This window comes from Vigna unguiculata, chromosome 3 (assembly GCF_037176805.1).
Source record: "Vigna unguiculata cultivar grain cowpea cultivar isolate G323 ecotype 2 chromosome 3, ASM3717680v1, whole genome shotgun sequence".
In the NCBI taxonomy this organism is placed as follows: Eukaryota; Viridiplantae; Streptophyta; class Magnoliopsida; order Fabales; family Fabaceae; genus Vigna; species Vigna unguiculata.
The window spans coordinates 48,517,469-48,528,919 of NC_140794.1; the positions used below are offsets into that span (position 1 = coordinate 48,517,469).

General features: G+C 25.6%; 1 protein-coding gene across 1 annotated transcript; it reads right to left on the reverse strand.

Moving 5' to 3' along the window:
* Positions 1-625: 625 nt before the first annotated feature.
* LOC114179659 (homeobox-leucine zipper protein ATHB-40-like) lies at positions 626-2,323 on the reverse strand. The gene is made up of 3 exons (XM_028066072.2): positions 2,160-2,323; positions 1,764-2,065; positions 626-951 (listed from the first exon to the last, which is right to left on the reverse strand). The coding sequence occupies exons 1-3, from the start codon at positions 2,242-2,244 to the stop codon at positions 736-738; spliced, it is 603 nt and encodes a 200-aa protein (XP_027921873.1). The 5' UTR covers positions 2,245-2,323; the 3' UTR covers positions 626-735.
* Between the last annotated feature and the right edge of the window lie 9,128 nt (positions 2,324-11,451).

The following is an 11,451-nucleotide window of genomic DNA, read 5'->3' on the forward strand; positions in this document are numbered from 1 at the left end:
CTCTACTCCTGATTTTTATGTATTATTTTGTGAATGTTATTAACTATTATTTTATTTTGGTTGTTCTTAATCGTAATTACTTAAATTATGGTCTCCATCTCTTTGGATTTGTTACTAAATTATTATATGAATATATTTATTCATTATTGACTATGGAGGGAGTTTTTTATTGGTCTAGGGAGGAATATTCGACAAATTTGAATGTGATTCGGTCTGAGTTCTTATATTTCTTCATTGGTCATGATAAGAATAAAACTTTCTAGATTACTCATTCTTCCCCTTTTTCGATCAGCTCTATACCCCGATAGTCCTTCATGCTTTTTGCTATATTATTATTCATATAAAACAAATCTCATCATATCAGTATATAATCTTTTAACCTTCAAGCAATAAGACTGCCCCGTAATCCTTAAATTATGTAGTAATAAGACTATGATTTAAGTTCAAACAGTAATTATACACTATATATTAAAAAAAGATAAGTCAAGGTTTAAACGTTATGTAACCATGCAACAACTAAAGATACAACTAGTTAAGTGAAGTCGAAATGTATATGATGATGACATATATGCATTTTCCATATCATACGCAGACATGTACACAATATCTTGCAAGCTATATCAGATGAAACAATTTACATCAGATAATTGAAATATTTATACAAAATGATAATTCAAATTATGTACAAATGATTATTCAAACTATTGACAAAAGGCTAATTAAGGTTGTTGAGGTTCACATGTAGAGATTAATCCACCCCATTCCATTGACGTAATGAGTCTCCGGAATGTAGAAAACATCACCATAATCATATTCTTCAACCCTAAACTCTTCAGGAAATGGTGGGTTCACATCTTCCAGCAAATGTTTGCTTGCGGCTCTTTCACCACGCTCTTGTAACTGCTGAATCTCCTTCTTTGCTTCCGAAAGCTGCTCCTCTAACTTCAATACCTATATTTGAACAATGCTATTATATTCTTACTTTTTTGTGAACTGTGATGTCATAATATGAACCTGAGAGATAAAGGATATAGCGTCTTGTTTGTTTTTGTTTTTGTTTTTTCCATCGAGATGCAGTGTATTTGAACACGTCACGTGGGTTCTGATAAGTGCGCATTAACCATTGCCCAATATCAGTGCACAAAACATTGTACGTACTTCATCCAAGGCCGAAAGACAGTGGCTTTTCTTATACACTAAGGATGTCTTTTGGTGTTTCATGTCAAATCATTTGTCAATGTATTGTTCTAAAAATTCCACTAAATTTCTTTAGAATAATGTTTTTCTAAATAATTTTAGACAAGATTTTTTCTGGGTATTTATAAAACGTCTTTATTTAAAATATGTGATCAATAAAGATGATTATATATTACTATTAGTTATAGGTATGATCTGAACTCTTTAGCTTACGAAGTGGCCAACAACTTTGAAAATTTTGTTCTTGGGATTGTACTGGTTGTAAGTACGTGATTAAACTAGTAGTGGGGTGGGGGAACTATTTTAAATAGAATACATAAAGCAGCGACTTTAAGAACTAAAGTAAGAAAAAGACAATGATATATAGATATAAGTATAAATATAGCAGAAACATTCCTAAATTTGCCCAAAAATTGACGTTATTGTTGTGAGAAAGAAGATAACGCAGCTGAGACCACTAAAGCTCATTGTTTTCGATAAATTGCTTCAAGCACAAGAATAGCGTAGAGCAATGATGTATAGTAATGAAAAGCAATATAGAAAAAAAAGAAATTAGGAATACGTACCCGATTCTCAAGTTGGCACTTCTGAAGCATGGTGGTTTCATGAACATTCTTAAGATTGGAGTACTCTTCCTCCAACTTTTTGGTCTTCCAACGAAAACGTCGATTTTGAAACCATACCGCAACTTGTCGAGGATCCATACCAAGCTCAAATGCGAGTTGGTCCTTCCTTTCAGATTCAAGTTTGTGTTCACTGCAGAAATTTTTCTCGAGAAGACTAACTTGTTCGGCAGTGAGCTTTCTCTTCTTGGTGGTGGCCACAGCACCATTTTTGTTTCTCTTACGTCTTGGCTTGGTTTCTTTGCCTGTGCAAATACGTGTGTAGATTAATTAAAATTAAAAGAGTTTCGAATATCATATTGAAGATACAGAAACAATATATAGTAGAAAAATAGAGACCTTGTTGAGGAGGAGTTACTTCAGTGAATGCACCAAGATATTGGTGAGTGAAGAGCATCATTTGGTCTTCAAGTTGATGATTCATATATAACTCTTTTGTTCTCTCAAAGATGAGTGAGATGTTGTTCTTGAAAGAGTTCAATGTCTACTGAGACACAACAAACAATTCAAGATTACCTTCTATTTATAAGGAAAATGATAGAAATATCTGTTTAATTTGTGTAGATGTTGAAGAAGACTTCCAAACTGCTCCCAAGCTGAGTTAAAATTGCAAGTAGGTGCCATTGTAGGCTTCTTCTTTTTTTTTTCTTAATTATTAAATTCTAAAATTTATGACTAAAATAAATCTAGAAAATAAATTAGGGAAAAAATGTGAAAGAGTCAAATTAAATATCAACAGAAATATTGTATAAGATTACCCTAGGCGTTAAACACACGTTCACATGTAGTTTGCTTTGTTTGACTGTGAGAAGCTAAAGAAATGAAGAAAACACGTACCTCAAGAATAACATTGTCTAAATTAAGAAAATGAAAGAAAAATAATTAATAAAAAAACGTGAAAATTTAATTATTTAAAAATATTAAATTAAATAAATAAATTATAATTTTTTTTATTTAATGGGTTGTGCCTAAAGTTACTTATATTTACTATTAAATTTTAATAAAAAATATTAAATAATTAAGATGAAAATTAAATATGATAAAATATGTGACACATAAAACATAAAAATATTTTAATATAAAATTGAAATATAATATAAAATTTGCACCGACTTATATTTAATCCGTGAATCAATCCGATTCATCACGGATTTGAGTCAAATTGAGGTAGAAAAAATTTAGATTTTCAAATGTGAATCAAATTCAACTTGATTCACTTAATCCGCAAGTTAAATGAGTTTGAACTAAATTGAAGATGGATTGATTACTTTTTTAATTACTTTTTTTACCACCTTTTTGCAAGTTTTTTAATTATAATTATTTTTTATTATAAAATAATTAATTAAGGATAAAACTGGAAAACGAAATGTGGACACAAAAAAGGGTATCATCTTTATATATGGTTAGAGATGTTTGGTGAAATAGATAAACACTTTGATTATACTACTATAAAAAGAATGAGTCTAATACTTTGATTTGACTGCAATAAATACATCAATTAAATTAAAAAACAAAATATCCTTGAGTGAGTCAACTCACTAACCCATGATGGCTCGAATAAGAATTACAAGATTTTTTTTATCATCAAAAAGTGAACCAGATTGAACTAACACATTTGTAGTTCAACCCGTGGTGGACCAATTTATGTACACTGGATTAGCTCACTTTCACACCTCTCACTTTAATATTTAGCTTCATTATATGTGTTGACTATTTATGTAGATTTATAGGGACAAATTTTAAATGTTTGTTATAATAATGAATCATAAAGAAAGGAAAAAAATGTTAATTAGTAATTTGGTGTCTATATTTATATCTTTCATTTCTTTTGGTCCTATATTTTAGTTCCTATTTTTTTAAAAACGAACTCAATTTATTTTGTAAAAAAGACTCAATATGAATCTTTATGTTAAATTGATATTAACGATGTTAAGAAGTGCCATATATCAATTTTAGGTCAATTACATGTCAAATCTCATCTTTTCCTTGAAATGTGTCACATGTCAATATCACATTAGTCCTAAAAAAGAAAAGGATTCATTATCATATTTTGACACAAGAGACCTAAATTTTGAATATTTTTTATTATTATTTTTTTATCATAAAATAATTCTTATTTTTTAATTCAAATATTTAACTATTGGATAAACTTTAAATAATTTATTTATGTTATTTATTATTTTAATATTTTATAATATAGAAACATATATTAATAAAATATTAGATTATTTCTTTTTATTTTATTTTATTTATTTATTTTATATATTATAACTTAAAAGTATGTATTAATAAAATATTTTTACATTATAATTATAAGAAAAACCATTTGTTTATGTAATAAATATAAAGATTCAAGAGTATTTAAAAACAATTAATTATAAATTCGATATGATTAATTATATTATTCATATTCATATTATTATTATTATTATTATTTACTTACATAAGAAATTATTGTTAAAATGATTATACATTGTATTTTTTTATAAATATTCGCTACAAAATATGAAAAATTTAACAATAAATATTCTTCGTACTCTTATTTATTTATTTATTTTGCACTTTCATCCCATTTATGTATCTGTGTGTGTCCAATAAATAATTATGAAGCTCACGCTACTTGTTTCCTTCTTATTCAATAATTTGCAGAAGGGGTAACCATAATGAATACAAAATGGATTAATATTGCAAGATAAACTAATAGATACTGTTGGACATGTTTGCATATAAGTGGTAACAGTTATAAAACCTTTCTTAAATAAGCAATTCATAAAGAAAGAGATTATCATATATGATGCATCTAAATCATCAGCCCATAAGCATATTTCCTTCATAAACAAATGAGGTGCAATTAGCCCTTGGGTGTTTTATATTTGAGAAATTTTTATGCGTATAACTTCCTTAAACAACAAAGAAAATGGGACAAAGAAAAAAAACTTTGTAGTAATATTGCTGCGAGATGAAGTAAATATGTGTTTTAAAATGTATATTATACCAAATACTAAATGTAGTAAGAAAATTTTGAGACATAAGAAGATGGTAAAAATAATTAAAGAAGTGAAGAAAAAAACATAAAAAAAGAGGAGATGATGGATCCAACACAAAGTTTATTCTCCTCAAGGCATTTGAAAAGAAAGCAAAAGAGACTAGAGAGTTTTGTTTTTTGTGTTTCCCAAAAGGATCTTTATTGCAGCAAGGGCAACATGGACAACATGTGCTAGAGTACTACCAGACAAGTGCCAACACGTGATAAAGCTAAGGTTGTCTTTTTTTCTTTTTTTTTTACTGTTCAGATATCAACATACTAAGATAAAATAATAATAATAATAATATCACATTTTAAGGATTAACTATACTTTTAATCTATAATTTTTGATATAAAATTAGAATTTATATATTTAATGAATTTTGATATAATTTTTATTTTCAAACTTTAAAAATAAATTAACATAATTTTTATATTAATTATATGATTTTTTTTATATTAAACGATGTTTTTTAGGATATTTTTGAATTGTATTTACCATTTGATAGTTTTAATTTAAGTATCAATATAAAATATCATTTAACATATAAAAATGTTAAATTAAAATAATTATATTTATTTATCTTTAAAGTTTATAAATTAAATATATTAAAATTTGAAATAAAAATAAATTTCAATTTTATATTTAAATTTAAAGAGTAAATATATATTTAATTTTACTTTTTAATTTCGTTTCTTTTAAAGAATATAATTATTAAGTTAATTTATTCAGTTTTTATTTTAATCACGTGGAAAAGATAACTTTCTCTCTTTCATTTTCTTTTATATCGGGTAACTTAAATTTTCTGAATTTTCTTTTCATTTTCCTTTGCAAGGAAATTTTATACACTTTTCTACGGTCTTGAACCTAATTTTGCGGAGAAATATTATTATTTTTGACGTGGGCAACTACTACGTATCCCTTCAGCTGGGAAGATACGTCAGGTTACAACTCAACTTGAAAGAAATTAGAATTAAAAGTTAATATAGTAGTAGATAAGAAAAGGAAAATTATGACCTTTAATTTGAAGTGGTAGATTATACAGGATTTGATGATAATATGCATAAAGTTTCACGTGTTAATTAAAACTTCATCGGTATGGAACTTGGGCATTTATATGTTTCAATATTTGTAGCTAATAATATATAAAAAAATTATATTTTTTTATCAATAAATGTTAGTTTTTAATTTTATTAGTGGAATGAATTGAATTCACAATATTTCTCACGTTTCCTTCCAAATTATCGATATTACAATAATGGACCTTGAAAACTTGTCTCTTTTCAATATTTGTAACAAAATATACAAGAAAAAGGCTGTGTTTTTTTAATAGGCAAACCCTTCCAAATGAGTAGTATTACAATAACTAATCTTAAGCACTTATCTATTCAAATATTTATAATTAAATATATAAGAAAAAAAATTATATCGGAAAATGCTAGCTTTTATAGTTTTGTTAGTGGGAGAGTTCAACTCCCAACCTCTTGTACTCTCATTTAAGATCTTTCAAATCAATTATTAATGAAAGAATTGAACTTACAACATTTCCTATCATTCATTCTGACTTTTACTTTCAAAAAAACCTTCTAAACTCCAAACTCTATAAAAGGATTGTGTTATTATAAAGATAAAAATCCATCAAAATATACAATATGATTTCCAGTGTATTAACAAATAAGGATAATCATATAGAAGGTCTCCGTCTTCGTTACAAAATCTCAATTGGGTTCTTAACTTTTAAGTTATTCCAATTGGGTCATGTTTTTTGAAAATTTATTCCAATTCGGTCCTTTGATTTTTTTTATTTTTGACTTTTTTTTAACTTTTTTCTTAAAAAACAGCTGACACGTGTCAAATTAGGATTTCTCCATGTGTCAGCTTGTGATTTTTTTATTTTTTAAAATTTTTAAAAATTAGAATAAAAACTGTCACATGTCAAATTATGGTTCTGCCACGTGTTAATTATTTGTGTGAAAAATCTTAATTTGGTCTCTGTATTTGTTATTTTGTCTCACTTTAACCCTAATTTCTTTTTAAACTGGAATAATTTCATCCCTTCTAAATTGAGACCAAATTTATCTTTTATATTAATATTATAATTATATTTTTATTATAATAGATATTTTTTAACTAAATTAAGTTTATTTAAATTTAAATTTTGCATTCAATTTTGAAACTTATATAAAACTATTTTAAAATTTTACATTTGAATATATAAATTTGTTTAGAAATTATTAAAACAATTTTTTTAAATAAAGTTCAATTCAAAATTTAAATTTAAATAAAATTAATTTGGTTAAAAATATCTATTATAATAAAAATATCATTATAATATTGATAGAAAAGTTAAATTTGGTGGAAGGGATAAAATTACTTTAGTTTACAAATATATTAGGACTAAATTGAAAAAATATAACAAATACAAGGACTAAATCGAGATTTTTTATATAAATAATTGACATAAGACAAAACTATAATTTTTTTTTTTAAATTAAAAAATCACAAGCTGACACGTCGCAAAACCCTGATTTGACACGTGTCAGTTGTTTTTTCAAAAAATAAATAAAAAACCACGAGCTGACACGTAAAACAGTTAACGTCCTTAATGATACCATGACAGAAATGACCAAATTAAAATAAATTTTAAAAAAATAGGATCCAATTTTGAAACAACTTAGAAGTTGAAATTTTAACGAAAACAAAAATCTTCCGTGTGATTAAACCAACAAATAATAATAATAATAATAGTAAATAATAATAATATATCTCATAAAAGATTGATGACCTAGAAAGAAATAAAAGAAATCATCATTATATAAGTATAAGAAAATACTTCATAGATATAATTTTTTGATATTTTTAAATTTTATAAACATGCTTAAATTCAATATTAATTACTTAACTTCAAAATTTTATTCCGAAAGGTTCTTATGCTAGTTTGGCTTGAATTTTTAATTACAATTTTATAATATCACCAGGATACAGTGATATTTTTTTTTTTCTGAATATTCTGAGCTTTTTACACGTGAAAAGAGCATTTTGTTTCCAGACTAAATTCATTGAACTAGATTCAAATCTAAAATTAGCACGCAATTCCATCAAATCAAATTTATATAAATTAGTTATGATGAAAAAATAATTATGAAAGTAATATAATTAGGTCATAATTACAACTAATTTATTTTAAATTAAAAGTTATATTTTCTTCAAATCTAACCTCTGGTAATACTACATTTAAATATACTTAAAGTCATACTTCCAACAAAAGTTCATTTTCCTTCTTCTTAACATTTAATTGTACATTTAATCTTCCCAATTTTTAAAATTAATTTTATAAAAAAAAAAAGAATGTGTGAATACTTATAAAAAAAAGAAAAAAAAAAGGAATAAGGTGTGGTCACAATCCAGTCAACCTTTTATAGAATATTTGAAATTGTGAATGCTGGACAAGAAATGAAAGCATGTGTTCTTTGTCTGTCCTACCTTGTGTAAGTTTTCTCTATCACTATCCTAACTACATGTTGTGATGTGGGTGAACTACTTACTAGTTAAAGCTATACCTAGATAGTGGAATTCAACTCAACTTGCGAGAAATGTGGAAACTTCTCATATTCTCTTCTTTTCCTATCTCCATAACCTTTTTTCAACATCCATTTTTTAGGTTCTAATCAACTTCTTATATAATTTCTTCTAATAATGCTACGATCCAAACTACCAAATCTTACTTTGTAGTTGGGAGGCTTGTTAATTAGTATTTTTTTTTATTGATAAATATTAATTATTAGTATTTTTGTTAATAGAAGGAATTGAACTAATATTATATCTTTTAAATATTAGTGGAGGAAGTTAAATTCATAACCTATATTTATAATGTTTTTATCCTTTAAATTGAGACAAACATACGTCCATCAAAATATATAATGAATAAAACAAAAGGCTCTAATATCCTACAATTTTAAATAACTGAATTTCAGAGCTTTGAGATGTTTCTTGAGAGATTTTTCTTGTGTTCTTTGTATATTAAATTTTAGATATTTCCTCTATTAATATAAATTTCCAGACTTCATGGTCTGCCTTACTATTCTTTATCAAGTTTAAATGTCTTTAATTTCTGTAAGAGTTTTACTTTTTGGTTCTTATAGTTTTTTATTCTCACAAAATTTAAATTTTGTTAAAGTTTCTACAAAAATAGTGAATCATTTTTTGTTTTACTGAAAAAAAAATTAATCCCTCTAAAACATGAAATAAATATTTTCATTCTTAAAATTTATTTGTAAATAGATCAATAATATTTATTTTAAGGATTTAAAAAAGAATTTTGGGTATATATACTTGGCATTATCCTACAGACACTAGCATATGTTACTTGGGACAATTACTTAACTTTTTGCTAAGCACATTAGCAATTAACGGACCTCACACCATATTAAGGTCAAAGCAACATTTTTTATTGAAAACTTAATAATTTTTATAAAAACTTTTTTTATTAAAACAAGCATATACAATCTTATAGTCTTAAATTTTTTTATATGCTTAAATTTGATTTTTTTTTTTTCACAAAGACTCACCGTCTATTTTAAAAGATTAACCAGTATCCATAACATAATTAAAAAGTCTTACTTCTACAACAATGAATAGTAAATGTTGAAATGGGGGAGTTTATTGATTAAAATATAATAAAAACTATAAAGTAAGTAAAGAGTGATGAAGTAATAAATTTAACCCAATAATAAAAAAAATGTTACAAAAATTATTTAAAAAATAAAGAAATTTTATTAAAGAAAAAAATTTAGGAGAGGGAATTGAGAGCCTGGAGAGTGTGGTAGATGTATCTAAAGACATAAAATGTGTGTCATTATCTTTGTCCCCTGTGGACTTGCATTGACCACTTATTCCATCCAAAATTCCCACGCGTAAGCTCGTAATTGATTCACACTCTATTGCGTGTTCAAATTTGAGAAGCCTTCAACCCTATAACTTCTTCCAACCACCATGCCTAGACAAATAAAAATTAATTAATAAAATAAAAATACATCATAAATAAAGAGTTTTTTTAGGATACTGCAATTTTGCATCACACAAATATGATGAGCAAAGAACAATGTTTTACAATTATTGTATTTGCTTTCTGTAATATCCAATAATGCTTGAACCTATTCCAACGTTCTTTGTTGAAAGTATAATGCAAAGTCTTAAGTCTCAGTTTAATTCGGATGGTTAGTGTAAATTTTTAGACAGTTAACTAATTATAAATTATTCCACATTGGATTTTGAATTAATCATATTACATTGTAGATTTTGTCGAACAAATTATATAAAAAATGTAAAATTACAATTTTTAATAATAATATTTTATTAAGTATTTGTGTATTAGATCTTCCGGGAAGAAATAATTTTTCTATTTCCAACACAATTAATAAATATAATGTACATATAACTGCAAGACATTATTGTATTCTAATTCATTGTACTTATTCAACATTTTGTAATCTAACTCTTTAGGATTGAATGGAGAGACACTCGTGACACTCATACTGAGTATTGTAATTGTAATTACTAAATTTGTATAAGTTAAATATGTTTTTAATTCCTAAATGTTAAATTAGAATTTGTCTCTAATCAAAATTTTGATATATTTTGGTTCTTAAAATTTAAAAATGAATAGATATAATTTTTTTTAATTCAATTAAGTTTTTTTTACATGTGAAATACATTTTTCAGCTAACATTGAAGTGAACACGTATCAAATGAAATAAATAACACAAATGTAAATATGTTACATACGCAATTGACAAGTCAGAAAATTTTAACATAATTAGGTTAAAATGACTATATCTATTTATTTTTAAAGTTTAGAACTAAAATGTATTAAAGTTTCGAAATTAGACGAATTCTAATTTTACATTAAGAATTCAAAGACTAAAAACATATTTAATCAAATTTGTATTAATGAATTAATACCATTGCTATGTGTTAACCTTGCATTGTACATTTTCCTTTTGAGACTTGAAGTGTGATTATATTTAGATATGAATGACATTTTCATTTTCTTAATTTTTGATTTGAAAGTTTTAGTTATGCATGCTTTTCTTAAGTATTAAGTATTGAGACAAGAGTAACTTAGCATGATGCTTAAAATATTATGTTCAAGACAGTAAGTAATTAAAAGGTAAAAGTTGCAAGTATATTAAATATATATACTAATACATGTGTTACACGTTAATCTTATATTTATACTTTTCCTTTTGGGTTTGGATCGTAATGGGTTATCTCCTTACTTGGTTATCGATAATGGGTATCAGCAATCTATCTACCAGGTGTCTATAAGCCTTCTCCTGGACAATTTCATGAAATCTTTGAGATATTCCAACGTGAATGAACGAAGTTGAAATGGATTCGTGTATAAACAAACTTGCAGTTTTTTGAAGAGGGTTTATACAATACGTACGAAAACTTGCCTATTATGGTGAAGGTTCCTTTTTCTGTTCTACACAGACCGGGTTCAATGCACCACATGAAGAAAGGTAGAAAATGAGAGAGGAGAATATGTCAAAGGTGTCAAAAGGAACACTGATTAGGATTGATTTCAGTATACATTTTCCTGA

Coding starts and splice junctions, on each gene's coding strand:
- LOC114179659 (XM_028066072.2), bottom strand. CDS start 2,244: ATGAATCATCAACTTGAAGACCAAATGATGCTCTTCACTCACCAATAT. Junction 2,066..2,159: donor AGTAACTCCTCCTCAACAAG/GTCTCTATTTTT, acceptor GTATTTGCACAG/GCAAAGAAACCAAGCCAAGA. Junction 952..1,763: donor AGTGCCAACTTGAGAATCGG/GTACGTATTCCT, acceptor GTTCAAATATAG/GTATTGAAGTTAGAGGAGCA.